The 16,943-nt window shown below is 48.3% G+C and overlaps 1 protein-coding gene across 11 annotated transcripts in view; it reads right to left on the minus strand.

Annotated features, from left to right (window-relative positions):
* Positions 1-70: 70 nt before the first annotated feature.
* PHLDB1 (pleckstrin homology like domain family B member 1) overlaps positions 71-16,943 on the minus strand; it is a 65,650-nt gene continuing 48,777 nt past the window's right edge. For 3 of the 11 annotated variants that reach the window (XM_043992578.1, XM_043992584.1, XM_043992585.1), the window contains 10 exons: positions 15,572-15,712; positions 15,204-15,306; positions 14,180-14,224; positions 13,151-13,445; positions 12,919-13,009; positions 10,280-10,426; positions 7,065-7,181; positions 5,934-6,036; positions 3,251-3,336; positions 1,754-3,072 (listed from right to left, as the gene is read on the minus strand). In XM_043992578.1, coding sequence (XP_043848513.1) covers positions 2,887-3,072; positions 3,251-3,336; positions 5,934-6,036; positions 7,065-7,181; positions 10,280-10,426; positions 12,919-13,009; positions 13,151-13,445; positions 14,180-14,224; positions 15,204-15,306; positions 15,572-15,712 — 1,314 coding nt within the window. In that variant the 3' untranslated portion in view covers positions 1,754-2,886. Of the gene's footprint in view, positions 3,073-3,250; positions 3,337-5,933; positions 6,037-7,064; positions 7,182-10,279; positions 10,427-12,918; positions 13,010-13,150; positions 13,446-14,179; positions 14,225-15,203; positions 15,307-15,571; positions 15,713-16,943 lie in introns of all 11 variants that reach the window. The other 8 variants (XM_043992580.1, XM_043992581.1, XM_043992582.1 and 5 more) reach the window with 8 other exon arrangements.

The raw sequence follows: 16,943 nt of genomic DNA on the forward strand, positions 1-16,943 counted from the left end.
TGATTTTTGTCTCCAATAAATCAGTTCTTATTGTCATCCTAGCCTCATCACCTTCACTAACCATCAACTTCTGGAGGCCAGGGCTTGGGCTAGGGAGGCCGAAGCCTACAGTGATTGGGGGATGGGCGTTGTCCAAGGCATGGGATGGTAAACCGAGTCACTTCAGGGTCTGAGAATCCACTGAAGGGCTGTAATGAAGGATCATCCCCACAGTCCCTGTGCTTCCTTCTCCCCACTCCCCCAAAGCAGGCCCTTCGGATGATTATTTCAAATGCTTTATTGTTTTTGCTGAACTGCTTACAAATACTGGAAAAAAAACCAAACAAAACAACAATCAACCCCAGCCCGGACCCAGGCAGCAACTCGGGCCTCGGGCCAAGGGGGAGGAAAGGCAGGAAAGGAAGGAGGTCTGAACAGGAGTAGAGGGATTAGTGTTAAGGCCTAACGGGCTGGGCTGGGACCAGCGTGGGTGGGAGCCTGGTCTTCCCTGCCACATTCCTGAGGCCAAGAGGGGGTAGGACATAGGCAGCTGGCAGGGAGTGCGCATTTCACCCCCCTGAATGGTTCTTCCCACCTTGGTGATCTTCTCTTCCTGGAGGTGGGGGTGAGCTCCTCTCCTCCCTGGAAAACAAGCTAAAGAAACCCTTCCCAGGGCAAGGATATGCCTCAGGACACGCTCCACCACCCACCCCAGACCCTGTGGCTCTTTTCCGGGTCTCCGTACCCCCAGACCCTGGCAACCTCTGGCTCCAGTCAAGGCACGAGTGGAGGGGGAAGGGGCCCAGACCTAAGGCCAGGGAGGGCTAGTGCATTGGGGCCTGGTGCTAAGAGAATGGGGTGGGGAGGAGGGGAAGGGTGGTCAAGTCCCCTCTCCCCAGTGTAAGATGTCCAAGGGCCCTTGAGCAAGTAGCCTTGGGAAGACTGGGGGTTAGGGCCCACAAGAGGTGCCCAGAGCCATGGGGAGATGAGGATAGAGCAGCGATGGTGGGGATGGGGGGGCACAACTATGGCTCTATCGCTGGAGATGGAGCTGTGACCACAGTAATGGTACCATTTCCTCTGTCACGAGCAAAATCATAAAAAATAAACTGGGAGAAGGGGAAGGAGGAGAGAGATCAAGGGGTTTCAGGAACAAGAGTTCCCCACCCTTCTACTGTGCTCAGCCCTCAGGGCCCCTAGGAAGGGGGCTGAGATGAAGAGGGGATCTTTGGCAGATTCTGGTACCGTAAGCGTGTCCTTTCCAAAAGAGAAAAGGGACCAGGGAGACCTAGGGGCCCTTATCCCAAGCTGAGCCGAGAGCCTCCTCTGTCCCAGATGCCAGCTAGCACAGACATGTTTCCAAGGCCTTCAGCCCCGATCAATTCCTTGGAGGGCTCCTGAGGGGTCATGGCAGGTGCTGAGACCCAAGGAGGACACCCCCCACACACATCCCTGCTTCCCCTTCTGGCCAGCTCCCAGGAAACCCAGAGCCTGGCATCTCGCAGGAGCAAGAAGCTTGTTGGATGTTAACAAAGTGTCTTATACAAACCATCAAAATCAGGCTCTCCCCACCCAGGGGATTTCTGGGAAATATCCTGGTAGAGTAAGTCCCAAGCCTCAGGAAAGGTGTTCCGGGAGGAACATTTCTGTTCAGAAATTCCCACTGGGGACAGATGCCAGACCCAGTGTCAGGGTCTCATGGCCCCCAGGAGCAGTGGGGGTGGGGTGGAGGAGGGGCAGGTGGCTGGGGGTGACTCCTCCCATCACCTCCAGGTCAGTTCATGAACTGGGTGTACCCCTCAGCCCCAGTGACAATGACGTCCATCCAGATGCGCATGGCCTCAGGGGAAGGCGCTACCATATAGTATAACCGGTCATGGGTCTTGACACAGAAGGTTAGTGCTGGGTTGGGACTCTGCAGAGGAAAGGAAAGACAGGGGAGTCTGAGACTAGGCACAAGCCCACAGCCCAGTGCCAGGCCATCTGTCAGCCCCGCCACCCTAGATCTGGTGATCTTCCTTTGTCAAGACACTTGGGTATGGGGGCTGAGCCCTGCTGGCATCTAGGTAGGCATGGCCAGGCGGGTGGCATCAAAGACTGGCACCTGCCCCCACCCCACCTGGCAGCTGGTCTGTTCAGAAATTCCCACTGGGGACAGATGCCAGACCCAGTGCCGGGCTTGGGTTCCCTTTCAACTCTCTCTTCCTGATCTCTGTCTCGACCATCCTCAGAGCTTATTTCTAGGCCACTCTCAACCAGGCAGGTCTAGGAACTTACCCTCCAGCCCCCACCCACCAGAAAGAAAGCTTTGAGAATCAGACAGAGCAGGAAAAGAGAAGGCTGGTCACTCGCCTCTCTGGGAAAAGGAGAGGGGAAGGAGGAGAAAAGCCAGCACCAAGTAACCCTAGCCACCCACAGCATTGGCCTCTCACTCAAAAACAATGCAGAACTGTAGGTTAGACACACTTGGGCAGCTGGGATCCCGGGTGTCAGGTCCCAGGAAAGTCAAGGGGCTGTGGTTAGAGCCGGGAGCTTTGTTAGGTTGGCATGGGGATCAGGGTGAAGCTTTGGGTGAGTGTGCCTGACTCTCATGAGGATGGTTGGCTCCAGGTTTCACGCATGGCCCTGCCCCTCTCGGCTTGCAGACCTCCGTCCAAAGAGGCTTACGGGTTGGTGAAATAATTTTGTCTTCCTTTCCCAAGCTTTTGGCTTCTGGCCCACCCTCTCAGATTTAGCCTCTTAAGAAACTGCCTAAGCTCATTCCCCTTCCTTCTATCCCCCAACTCCACACCAGGCAGGCTGAGGGACAGACAGAAGTCATTCCCAGGGAAAGCTGGATGAGGAATTATGGGCACAGTATTATAGGAGAACACTGTCGTCCCTCATCTGCCAGCCTGTGGGGCACTGTCAGCTTGCTTCCCTTTCCCTTGCCACCCTGTCTCTGACATCCACTGCAAGGTTGAGGGAGCAGGGCTCTGGGAGGGTGATCAGGGCCCCAGTCAGGATGAAGGCGAAGACAGCATTTGGATTAAAGGACTTTGGGTTGGAAGGCAGGGGTACCTCAGTCACCAGGCTGAAGTTGAAAAATCTCTTCTGGGAAATGGGGGAGGTATGAGGAAAAGAAAGGAAGAAATGTCAACAGGAGCCATGTAGGAAGTCAGAGCTTGGAATTCCTGATCTTTTCCTGAGACTTGCCCAGCCCCTCACAACGGCTGCATCCTCCCCCCTCAGCCCGTGCTCTCCGAGGGCCCCCCTCCACCCCCGCCCTCACCTTGGCAGCACTTCGAAGGTGGTCATAGTATACTTCCTCAATGGCCTGGAAGTAGATGACACCCTTGAGCTTCGTTTCATGTTTATCTGTGAAGAGAGAGAGGCAGGGACTGAAGAGTGAAGCCCATCTTATGATGAAGACCTGGGCCTTAATCTTCCCATCTGTGAATGGGGAGGATAACCCTTGCCTATCCTCTGACCCCCTTCCCCCGTCCCCTGCCTTCACAGAGCTGTCTCTCCCATGGCCGAGATGCAAAATTTCAGTCTTCAGAAATAAATTATCTACACTTGACACTTACTAGCTGTGTGACCCTGGGCAAGTCACTTAACCCCACCTGCTTCACCAAAAAAAAACCAAAAAAAAATGAAAGAAAGAAATTCTAAGTTTGGGCTAATGGGTATGTTCCTGCTCATTGTGTTTGCCAGGGAAAGGATGATTCTACCTGTTATCAAGACAGGTGATATGGAAATTGATGTCTCTTTGACCAAGGTTTGAGTGACCTCAGTCCCGTATCCCAAGATAGCCCACCTCCCATTTGACTAAGGAGAGTTGAGTAGGCAGCCTTCAGGAATACTTCCTCTTCAAAGGACATCTAAGCTGTAAACCCACTGTCATTAGGGCTCTTTGGTCTAAGAGAGATGGCCAAATGACCATCCTTTTGTTAATAACCTGCTGACCTAGTAATAAAATGATTAAATTACTCAGAAACTATGTCTCTCAGTTTTTAATCAAGGCTCAGAATGTCAGCAACACTATCAAGAGCCCAGACATAGGTTAAAAAGAAAATAAACAAAAAAAACTTTGTGTAGTCAAAATCATAGTTTTAAAACTGGGAGGAACCTGGGATGATCACTTCGTTCAACCTGCCCATTTTACAAACAAAGAAACTGAAAACTGAAGGGAGTCAATTAGAATTGTAGAGGGCAGAGGGCCTAGGCCCAAGTCTTCATCCAATGGCCAATAAGGCCAACTTAGACTTCTGTGTTCTATGTAAGAAGCTATGTACATGGGAGGCAGCTAGGTGGCGCAGTGGATAAAGCACCGGGCCTGAATTCAGGAGGACCTGAGTTCAAATCCAGGCTCAGACACTTGACACTTACTAGTTGTGTGATTCTGGGCAAGTCACTTAACCCTCATTGCCCCCCCCCCCAAAGAAGCTATGTACATGTATGACGCTTCTTCTTTTCTTTTCTTTTTTTTGGGGGAGAGGTGGGGCAATGAGGGTTAAGTGACTTGCCCAGGGTCACACAGCTAGTAAGTGTCAAGGGTCTGAGGCCGGATTTGAACTCAGGTCTCCTGAATCCAGGGCTGGTGCTTTATCCACTGCACCACCTAGCTGCCCCAAATATCACTTTTTTTGGGGGGGGGGTGAGGCAATTGGGGTTAAGTGACTTGCCCAGGGTCACACAGCTGGTAAGTGTGTAAAGTGTCTGAGGCCAGATTTGAACTCAGGTCCTCCTGAATCCAGGGCCGGTGCTCTATCCACTGAGCCACCTAGCTGCCCCAAATATCACTTTTTAAAGAGAGTTTTGTGATTTGTTGATGTGTTTGGCTGATGCCACCTTCTCAAGTGAAAATTTGTCAGGCAAAACCAGAGACTGGGTGTCAATGTGTTTGGAGGGCTTGGGGAAGGCCTGGAGATTCCAATGGAGTTTGACCAGACCCTGAGCAAGGTATTTGTGGACCTTAAGCAAGGTTTGGACATTGCATGCTCTGGGAGTTACTGTCCACAAGAGTCTTTTTTACCCTTCTTGGAAATATATAGGGCCTGGTCTTTTTGGGGGGTAGGGATAGACCTGTGATTGATTTCATGAGGAGGAAACTCCCTCTCCTTCTCTCAGGGCACATCTGCCCTTGTTCTGCAGCTTAAAGAGTTAAGAGGCAAGTGATTTGCCCAGAATCACAGAGCTGGCATATGTCAGAAGCAGGACTTGAATGTGGCTTCATTCTGATTCAAAGGCTCACTCTCTATCCATTATGTCATGTTGCTACTCAAAAAAAAGTTATTCTCTGGAAATTGAAAAAAACGTTCCCCACACATGCACGATAATTCTATCAAGGTTGGTAAATTAAGTATTATTATCTCCAAGTTACAGATCACAGAACTGAGGCTCAGTGAGGCGAACTGACTAGCCCGGGGTCACATAGGTAGTGAACATCTGAGGTAGAATTTAAATCCAGATCAACCTGGGCAGCTGGCTGATGCAGTGGATGGAGCACCAGGCCTCAGGTCCTAAAGACCTGGGTACAAATTTAGCTTCAGAAACTGACTAGCTATGGGATCCTCAGCCAGTCATTTAAACTCTGTTTGCCCCATCTTCCTCATCTATGAAATGGGGATAATAATAGCATCTTCCCTCCCAGGATTGTTGTGAGGATTATATGAGATGTTATTTGTTAAGTAGTTGGCACAGGGCCTGGCACAATAGATGTTATATAAAAATGTTAGTGATTATTACCATTATTATTATCAATAATAATAACAACAACCTGATTTCTAGTCTTATAAAATAGTAGGGCATAGCAAGGAAACTACACTCTTGCATCTCTCCAGGGCCACAAAGGGCATGGGAGGCTTGAGCCCTGTGGTCCAGCTTCCCAGGGATTTGCCCAGCTCACTGGATGTGGAGTTGGTAGAGGAAGAGAGGTTGTGGATGTGAGCCTGCAGAAGAGCATGACTTACCAGCATAGTAAGAAAGGGTGCGCTTGAGCCGGTCAAAGACAAACCAACGCTTCTTCCACGATTTTATCTTGCCACCCATCTTGACCAGATAGCCCCGGCAGACCTTGGGAGAAACCGAGATAAGGAGATGTCAAACCAGCAGATACCCCTCTCCCCACCCCTCCCCAGACCACAACAAGTCCTTGGCTTCTTTTTGGGGGGGGGGGCAATGAGGGTTAAGTGATTTGCCCAGGGTCACATAGCTAGTAAGTGTCAAGTGTCTGAGGCCAGATTTGAACTCAGGTCCTCCTGAATCCAAGGCCAGTGTTCTATCCACTATGCCACCTAGCTGTCCCCTTGGTATCTTTTAAAGGTAGAACAGGAGCAGGCCTGGGGTGGGGGGAATGAACACCTGAATCTTATCCTCACACTCCTTTCCTTATGGGGTAAGAAGATGGCTGGGGAGAGGATTGCAGGGTTAGAGTTCATCTGGTCCAATACTTTCTTTTTACAGTTGAGGAAACTGAGGACCACAGAAATTAAGTGACTTGCTTAAGGTAGAAATGGCAGTGAGGATTTGAATGCATGTCCTCTGATGCTGAGGGCAGCTAGGTGGCACAGTGGATAGAGTGCTGGGCCAGGAGCCAGAAAGACCTGAGTTCAAATCTGGTCTCAGACACTGACTAGCAGTGTGACCCTGGACAAGCCCCTTCACCCTGTTTGCCTCAATTTCCTCATCTGTCAAATGAGCTGGAGAAGGAAATGGCAAACCACTCCATTATCTTTGGCAAGAAAACCCCAAATGGGGTCACCAAGAGTTGGACATGACTAAACAACAACGACAATCTTTGACAGCAAAGTATACACTCTGTCCACTGGACAATGTGGCTTACCCTATGTCATATGCCTCCAAAGTCCCCCAGGACCACTGAACCCAATCCAACTCAAGTCAGAGCAAATCTAGGTGGTTTTTCCCTTCGTGTTTCCAGGCCTTACGAGTGCCCTCAACATGGTCCCTCACCCCACAAGGATGCTTGACCAGAAATCTCTGGGGATTTGAGATATGGGAGGGGAAATGCTCATTCTGGAGGTCCCCAGCTGTGTCTAAAATGGAAGGGGTGAAAGTCTCCCCACTCTCATGTACAAACATACCTTGCTGCTCAGCACGACGTGCAAGCAGGTGTCCACACCATGCCCTGATGATTCAATGTGCGTCTTCAGGTCAAAATCCTCCTTCCGGATTGGCAGGTATCGAGTTAAGGGCCGTGCCTATGGGATGGGAGAAGATGGCAAGAGTGGATGGATTGCAAAGATATTCCTTCATTCCTTATTGGGACTTATCTTCCTTCACAGGACAAAACTCTCAAGTAGCTTCTGTGGTCCTCACCCATTCCATCCCCAACAGTACCATTTGGTTCTTCACAAGCCTTTCAGTTAAGAATGAGGGATGACTTCCTGACTCCATCCCTGACTTGCTGTGTGACCTTGGACAAACTACTGACCCTCTCTAGGTCTCTACTTTTCCACATGTGATGAGGAGACAACCACCCCTAACCTTTCTTTCCTCCTTCCCTCACACCAATAGCTAAAGGGAAGAATAAAAGGAGAGGAGAGTTATAAACTACTTGGGAACAATAGGCTGAATACAGAAACCCATAGTTTTTCTAACATGATTACTGTACTTATCTACTCTAACGTGTTCCTCACTATAAGTAGGGCAGAAAAACCTTGATTAACAGCATCCAAATAACCACTGAACTTCTGTTTCCCCATCTATGCAATAAATGTCTTGGGCTAGATCATTTACAAGGTCCTTTCCAGCACAATTAACATTCTAAGATTCTAATTTCTATCTTTGGTTGGATTTTTCTTTTTCTTTTTTAAAATAATCTCCTCTTAGGAGAGATGCAAATGATAACAATTTAGTTGAGATCAGGCTCTTCTATTTTACAAAAAACCTAGCAATTCCTAGGATTTGCCCTAAAGTCAGCAATGATTCATCACTATCTCCCACAGGGTCAACAGATAAAGCACAACCATCACTGATATTCAGAACACGGCCCATTGAACCCTGAAAGGACCCTCCCAAATTCTGCTTACTAAGGCAGGAAAAGCAGATCCACATTTCAGAAAGATTTTAGAGATTAAGTTCTAAAAGAAACAGGGTTTTCTGGTTAGGCCTCAAACTTGACAATTTAACCAGGAAAATTTAACTGAGTCATCTAATTAAAGTCCACAAGATAATCAAAGAAAAGAAGACTCTCAGGGTTGGAAGAAAACTTAGGGGTTATCTGACTCATCCTCCTGTACCAATGATGAATCTCCACTATGCCATCCCTGAAAGGTGATCACCTATACACTGCCTGAATACTTCCAGTAACAGGGAACTCACTACCTAAATAATTCTTGATTGTTAGGAAGTCCTTTTTTCTTTATAATGGATTGCACCTGTGATTCCTTCCATGTTGGGAGCTCCTGTTGATGCAGATCTGTATTTTCTCTGCAATGTAGAGACTTAGAGACTTGCCCAGAACACTAAGAACTTAAGTACATCATAGGCAGGACTTGAACACAGATCTTTTGCCTTTAGGGCCAGCTCTCTATCCACTATACACGTATTTACAAATACACTTTTTTTTTTTTTGGTGAGGCAATTGGGGTTAAGTGACTTGCCCAGGGTCACACAACTAGTAAGTGTTAAGTGTCTGAGGCTGGATTTAAACTCAGGTACTCCTGACTCCAAGGCCCGTGCTCTATCTACTGCGCCACCTAGCTGCCCCCACTTTTTTTTTTTGACAGGCAATGAGGGTTAAGTGACTTGCCCAGGGTCACACAGCTAGTAGGTATCAAGTGTCTGAGGCCAGATTTGAACTCAGGTCCTCCTGAATTGAGGGCCAGCACCACCTAGCTACCCCACTTTAAAAACCTATTTACAGGGCAGCTAGGTGGCACAGTGAATAAAGCACCAGCCCTGGATTCAGGAGGACCTGAGTTCAAATCCAACCTCAGACACTTGACACTTACTAGCTGTGTGACCCTGGGTAAATCACTTAACCCCAATTGCCTCACCAAAAAACCCCCCCTATTTACAGGGGCAGCTAGGTGGCGCAGTGGATAGACCACTGGCTCTGGATTCAGGAGGATCTGAGTTCAAATACGGCCTCAGATACTTGACACTTACTAGATGTGTGACCCTGGGCAAGTCACTTAACTCCAATTGCCTCACCAAAAAAAAAATGAAAAAATTAAACCTATTTACAAATACACTTTTTTCCCCTATCACACACCTCTATTGCTCCTCCTTTTCCCCTCTGGAGCCACGCAGAACAAATGTAATCCCTCTTTCACATTTCAAATATGTGGGGAAGACCAGCTATCACACATCCCCACAGTTCTTTCTTCTCTGGGCTAAATACTCCCAGTTTCTTGAAGAGAATCTCATAGGACATGGTTCTTGATGGACTCCAGGTTGTCAGAGGCCCTTTTAAAATATGGAAGCCAGAACCCTACCCAAAAATCGATGATGTATCCAGGCATAAAAACCTCATGATCAAATGCAGAAAGGCAGGAACATTAGATGCATCCTTTCCAGATCACGATGCAATAAAAATTACATTTAATAAAGGTCCATGGGAAGATAGATTAACAATTAATTGGAAACTAAATGATCTCAGCCTAAAGAATAGATAGGTCAAACAACCAATCATAAAAACTATCAATAATTTAATCAAAGAGAATGACAACAAAATGTAGAAGCCAATACCCGTAGCTGAATTTTAAAGCCCCATTCCATAGGAAAAGGGGGCCCTGGGACCAATAGACACTCAATTCTAGGAGACTGGGGGAAGCAACTCAAAACCTTCCTTATTCTCCCAAAGGACATGAAATACCACCAGTGAGATATGGACAAAGTGCCAGGCAATTTCTCCTAAAGAAAAGTATGTCTTAGGGTCTGCTACATTGGAGTATGAAGAGATGGTAAGGAATAGTGCTTAGAGAAGTGGCCTGGAATCCAGAAAGAACTGGGTTTAAGTCTACTTCTACATGGAAGGGCCTTGTGACTTTAAACAAGTCTCAGTGCTGCAGGGAACTCTCTAAGACTGGAAGTTGACCACCTGTGGTGGTCAGAGGAAGTTCCTTGTCCAGGAATTACCACACCCATGAAATTATGGGTCCAACTCTTATCCCTTACATAGAGCTGTGGGCATATATGCACACATATGCAATATGTACATATATACATGCAACACACACATGTGCATGTCGACATGTGTATCTGCACAAACCTGTACATGTATGTAGGTTCTATTCTGGCTCACCACTGAGATGGTTCAGGTCCTACCTCTCTGTCCACACTGCCCACACACCTGGGAGAAGTGCTTTTCCCGCATCTTGACCTCCTTCTCCACCAGCTGCTGCCTCCGGGCACTCTCACTCTGCAGCCGTCTTTCCACCTGCTCCCGTCTCCTGCGCTCCTCCTCCAGTGCTTGCCGCCGCAGCTCCATCTCCCGTTCCTGTGACCTCAGTGAAGAGCAGGAAGGAGGGTAAGGTCCCAGAGTCACTCATCACCACCTCCTGCCTCTCAGGTGACTTGGGAGGGGGGTATCACAACCTTCCTCCCAACTCTTATGCCCTGCGTGGTCTACTCCTTTTACTTGTTTTTTGTTTTGTTTTGTTTTGTTTTGGTGAGGCAGTTGGGGTTAAGTGACTTGCCCAAGGTCACACAGCTAGTAAGTGTCAAGGATCTGAGGCCACATTTGAACTCAGGTCCTCCTGACTCCAGGGCTGATGCTCTATCCATTGCACCACCTAGCTGCCCCTTTGTGTTTTGTTTGTTTGTTTGTTTGTTTTTGCAGGGCAAGTGACTTGCCCAGGGTCACACAGCTAGTAAGTGTTAAGTGTCTGAGGCTGGATTTGAACTCAGGTCCTCCTGAATCCAGGGCTGGTGCTCTATCCACTGCGCCACCTAGCTGCCCCTTACTTCTTTTACTTGGGCCACTACCAAAGACCTCATTCAAGTCCTGGCACCATTACTTGTTGGTTCTGTAATCCTGGGCAAATCAATTCATCTAAGCCCCAGTTTCCTTATCTGTAAAATGGGGATAATATCGCTCATACCTGGCAAGACTTACTTTGCAAAATTGCAAAACAGAAATGCGACCAGACTCATCACTCACATAAGTCAGCCAAGATGGCTTCAGGATGCAGACATTAGGGGTAGATGGAAGGAGAAGGCCACTTCCCCCCAAGGTGGGGCGTACTTCCTCTGGAGAATGCTATCCCACACCTCACCCTTGGTCTGGCGAACAGAGCATGATTGAGCCTGCTCACAACACTCCTAGGGTTTCATCACCATACCATCCCTCTCTTGGGACCCTTCCCCCAGACTCAGAGGAAGAGAGGAACAAGATTTTGAAGGATGGTAGACCCTTTCCCAGCACACCTGCACCTGAATTCATGTCTTCATGTTCCTCCTTCAAATGAATTTGGAAGAATTCCCTCAGGCCATCAAACAGATATTTGGAGGGGGAGGTAAGATGCTCCCAGGAGGGGAGGGCTCTTGCCTATTTATCTCTGTACTTTCTCCCTCCCTTCTCTAGTATGTTGTACAGTGCCTTGTACATAGTAAGTAGGTGCTTAATAAATAGTTGTCCAATTGTTCAACTCACCCAGATTCTCAAGGTAGAGTACAGAGCCCGCTCTGTGGGCTTGGCTGGTCAAAGATGGCATTCCCATCCCTCCAAACCCTACCTTCCTCCATACGGCTTTTTCTAACCATGCCAACTGATAGATAGATAGACCGACAGATATATAGATAGATACATACATAGATAGAAGATAGAGATGATAGATACCTATATACACATATAAATGATAGAGAGATATACATACATGCATGTATACACAGATATACACACATCGATACATAGATGATAGACACATGCATGCATAGATGATAGAGAAATAACAGATACATACATGCAGGCATGCATATACATACATACATAGAGAGAGATGACATATATAGAGATGATATATATATATAAATATGTAGATAGGTACATAGGTAGATGATAGATAATAGATACATGCATACATACACATATACATAGATAGATGATAGAGAGAAATGATAGATAGATAGACAGATAGATGATAAATGATAGATAGATAGATAGATAGATAGATAGATAGATAGATAGATAGATAGATAGATAGATAGATGATAGATAAAGAAGTGACTCCTCAGGGACTCCCAGAGCACTGACAGCCTCTCCTGAACCAGTCTCATGCTAACTTTGTTTTTTTCTTATTTTTAATCTTATTTTACTGATATCTTTTGTTTTTATTTCACTTTCATTCCTAAATAGAGCCTTCCCTTCTCCCCTTCTCAGAGAGGCTTCCCTTATAGTAAAGATTAAAAAAGAGAAAAAACAGTTGGCAAAAGAAAACAATCAGCCACTTTTTATGGTCTAGGTAGTATTCCACGCCCATAGTCTCCCCCCGCTCCAAAGCAGGGAAGAAGGTTTTGCCTTCTTTTTCATACAGAGTCGGGGTTCTGACAAGGATGTCCAATCATTTGCCAGTTCCATTCAAGAAGCCAGGGTATAAAGGGAACAGGAAGGGAGGTAACAAGCATTTATCAAGCACCTACTATGTGTCAGGCACTATGCGCAAAGCATTTTATGAATATTATCTCATTTGACCCTCACAACAACCCTGGTTGACACTTACTAGCTGTGTGACCTTGGGCAAGTCACTTAACCCTCACTGACCCGCAAAAAACAAACAAACAAAAAACAACCCTGGGAGATGGATGCTATTATTATCCCATTTTACACATGAAGAAACCGAGGCAAATAGGAGTTAAATGACTTGCCATGGGTTGCATAGTAGGAAGCATCTGAGGAAGGATTTGAACTCAGGATGTCCTGACCCCAGGTCCAGCTATTATTCGATTCTCTTGCCCACTCCCAATCCAGTCCATCTCCCCCACAAGGCTCACCCTAGATTCTATGAGTCGACTCTTCTCCGCATGGGCTTCCTTCAGCATCTTCTCCATCTCCTCAATCTTCCCCATATCCATTCCACTGGCACTGTGGGTGGGAAAAGGAGAGGTGGCTAAGGGGCCTGGGCCATCCTCATGAGCTAGTGACCAGACAAACAGAGACAGCAGGTACTGGGGGTGGAGCAGTAGGAGGCTGGGTATTTGGGGCAGTGCCCATGGCAGGCGTTACCTGGACATGTTATCGGGGGAGCAGGCAGAGTTGGCCCCTGTGGAGATGCTGGTCTCCATGCTGTCCGAACTCTCCAGGCTCAATGTGTCATAGGCATGCTCCCCCTCCTCTGCCCGATCCCGGCTGGCCGGCAGGTGATGCAGGATGGAGTGGTGCATGAGTGGGGGGAAGCCTGAGGAGGCTGGGGGATAGAGGGCTGCCCCGTGCAAGGCCTCCCACTGGCACTGGGCCTCCACCGCCGCTTTCTGCTTGAGCTCAGCCAGCCGCCGCCTTTGCTCCTCAATCACCTGCTGCCCTGCACGGAGGAGAGGATGTCATGGTGGGCATGGTGCCCAGATGGGAGCGTACTGTCAGCTCCCTGGATAAATGTGGTGGGATCATTGCAGAGGGCCTCCTGGGGACAGAGCTCAACACTGGCAGCAACTGGCCCTGGCAGCTCTCCCCGGGGAGCCCTCCCTCAGGTTGCTTCAGCTCCCCCAGCTCCCCCAGCTTCCTGCCCGCATCTTGCCTCCACATCCATCAATGTCCATCCCACAGACCCTCCCAGTGGTCAACAGTTGGCCAGCCTCTTCCATCTTGCAGCCAGGAGCAAGGGAGGCTGGGTAAAGCACATGCATCAGCCTCCCTTGGGGGAAAGGGGGTGGGGAAAGCAACGCCAGTCACAGGCAGACTCCCTGTTTGGACAGGCAGGCCTTGCTCAGGCCCTGCCCAGGAGGTGCAGCGGCAGCCAGAATGAAAGAAGAAGGAAAGGGGTAATTGACAGGAGACAGACACAGGGGTCAGACTTGAGGAGAGAGGAGAGAGGCATAATGCCCCCCAAAGATTCAGGGTAGAGGCTACTTCCACGACCCTCCGTGGCCAGGGCCCAAAATACCCCACAAAACTTAGCATGAGAGTCATCGGCCCTAGGAGCCAAGGGCCCTGGCGTGGGGCCTCGAGAGGGAGGAAGACCCGCTGTCATGCAGCTGGCGAGGGGGAAGGGAGGAATCGCTGGGCCAGAAGCAATGTCCATAGTGCCCACCGCTCTACCTGCTGTGTCGTCGAGAGGCGGGGGCTCTGCAGGAAGTGACTGGCCTGGCACGGGGACAGCCGGACAGAGGATGGGGGTGGCAGAAAGGAGACACAGAAGGGACAAGAGGAGAGAAAGGTACAGACGTGGGCTTTCAAAACACTCGTAGACTCCAAAACGTGGGACGTGGGAGACGAGGAAGGGAGGGCACACAGAAAACAGGGATTCCTGGGTCACCACAGTAGAGTCCAGGAAGCCATCCCTGAGGGCTTCCCAAGCTGCTGCACCTAACTAACTCCAGTGGTTAGTTAGGCTCTTCTACGGAAGAAGCTATATCCTTGGTCAGTTCAGTTTAAATATCTACTATTTACAAGGCAATGTTCCTACTGACCCCTAATCTGCCCCCCTTTTTGTCAGGAAGTTCATAATACACACATATATCTCTGTATGTAAATTATCTGTCTATCTGTCTATCTATCTATCTATCTATCTATCTATCTATCTATCTATCTATCTATCTATCTATCTATCTATCTAAATGTGTGTATCTGTAGATAGGCACACACATATATATCCATGTATACACACATGTACACAAATGTATCCTAAATCCCTCCTTCTGTTGGCTAGGGGCCTAACTCAAATAAAAGCATCCCAGGGGGCAGCTAGATGGCACAATGGATAAAGCACTGGCCGTGGATTCAGAAGGCCCTGAGTTCAAATCCGGCCTCAGACACTTGACATTTACTAGCTGAGTGACCCTGGGCAAGTCACTTAACCCTCATTACCCTGCCACCCCCCAATTTTTAAAAAAATAAATTAAATAATAAAACAATTAAATTAATCAGTTAATTAGTTAAATGCTCAGGTTAAGTAATTACTCAATTAAGTAAATAAACAATCAAATTAATTGACCAATTAATTAATTAATTAGATGAGTTAAATAAATAAATTTAAGAAATAAATTTTTAAAAATAAAAGCATCCCAGGGAAGGAGCAAGGTAAGTACAGCGGGGTGGCAGGGCAAAGGCGGGAAGCACTCACCCTTCTGCTGCAGGGCCAGCTGCCTCTTGGTCTCAATGTCCTGTAGTGTGGCCGCCAGGTTGCGGGGCAGGCTCCCCGTGCCATTCTGGGTAAGGAGCGTACTCTGGGGGTGGGGAGTTAAGCACATCAGGGTACTGGCAGGGGGGCCAAAACCCCTTCCCAACCCCTCATCCTTCTTAGCACCACTTCTCCCTTTCCCAGAAAACTCTTCTGAGGATTCTGATTGCATCCACCCCATGCTCAATGTGAATACAAACCAGCCACACATGCACACGCGTGCACACGCATGTGCACCCTCTCTAGAGCTCCAAGGTAACCCCTTCTCCCTTTACCTTCCCTCACTAACCCCCGGCCCCCCAGTCCCAGACCTTAGGGGAGGGACTTCGGCCCAGGGTAGCAACACTGAGCTGAGAGGAAGAGGATGAAGAGCCAGAGGAAGAAGGGATGGGCCCACTGCGGGTACGAGGCAGGGGGCTGCCTGCCTCACTCTCCATCTTGGAGCGGTAAACCTGGGAAAGAGGAACAGAGCCCACTCAGCACAACTTGAGCCCCCACTTCAACCAACCATCATCATACAAGGGGACTCAGACCCCAGAGGGGCTGGCCTCTCACCAGAGCAGCCTCTGGTCAGTGCCAACCAATAAAGCCAGGATGGGCCGGTCCCTAGCAAGGCTCCAGAACACATGAAGTTTGTCTTCCTTGTCTTCTCCCACCTGGCCTCTTTGACAGCACCTCTCTACTCCCCTCAGAGGGCCCAGCATCCTCAGGTCTCCTAACTTTGGTCCCTACCTCCCCACTGGAGCTCGACTTCCCTGAGCAGTATCTCCTGATACAGGCCTCTCTCCGAGTCCTGATCCCTGTTCAGACCTACTCGAGTTAGGGTCCTGGAAAAGATCTGATAAACTAACTCACACCAAGTTATTAAAGGCTCACAAAGTTCCAAGAGTAATTAAGACTGTTTTCTTCTTGTCCCCATATAGCAGAATTAGGAGTAATGGGGTCAATGCTGAAAAGATAAGTTCAGACCTCTTAGAGGTACTCATAAATGGAATAAGCTGTTTGGGGAGGTAGTGAGCTCCTGGTCATTAGATACCTTTAAGCAGAGGCTGGATGCCCACTTGTTGGAGATCTTATAGCAGTGGTTCCTGTCCAGGTAGACAGACTGGAACCAATGCCTCCTTAAATCTCGTTCCCAATTCTGTGTTTCTATTTGATACCTCATGGGGATGAAACAATCCCCACAGCATCTATTCCAAACCTTCTTTCTTTTTATTTTTTTATTATTTTTTTTGCGGGGCAATGGGGGTTAAGTGACTTGCCCAGGGTCACACAGCTAGTAAGTGTTAAGTGTCTGAGGCCGGATTTGAACTCAGGAACTCCTGAATTCAGGGCCGGTGCTTTATCCACTGCGCCACCTAGCTGCCCCCAAACCTTCTTTCTTAAGTCCCCAGTGCTACCCACCCTCATTTCTCAGCAGATGACTTCTTCTTTTTTCTTTTCTTTTTTTTTTTTTTTTAGTGAGGCAATTGGGGTTAAGTGACTTGCCCAGGGTCACACAGCTAGTAAGTGTTAAGTGTCTGAGGCCGGATTTGAACTCAGGTCCTCCTGACTCCAGGGCCGGTGCTCTATCTACTGCGCCACCTAGCTGCCCCAGATGACTTCTTCTTTTAATCAGAAAGCTAATACCATCTACCAAGAGCTCCTTCATTTCTCCTACTTCAAAACTGAAGTTCCCCTTAA

This window comes from Dromiciops gliroides, chromosome 3, assembly GCF_019393635.1.
Source record: "Dromiciops gliroides isolate mDroGli1 chromosome 3, mDroGli1.pri, whole genome shotgun sequence".
In the NCBI taxonomy this organism is placed as follows: domain Eukaryota; kingdom Metazoa; phylum Chordata; class Mammalia; order Microbiotheria; family Microbiotheriidae; genus Dromiciops; species Dromiciops gliroides.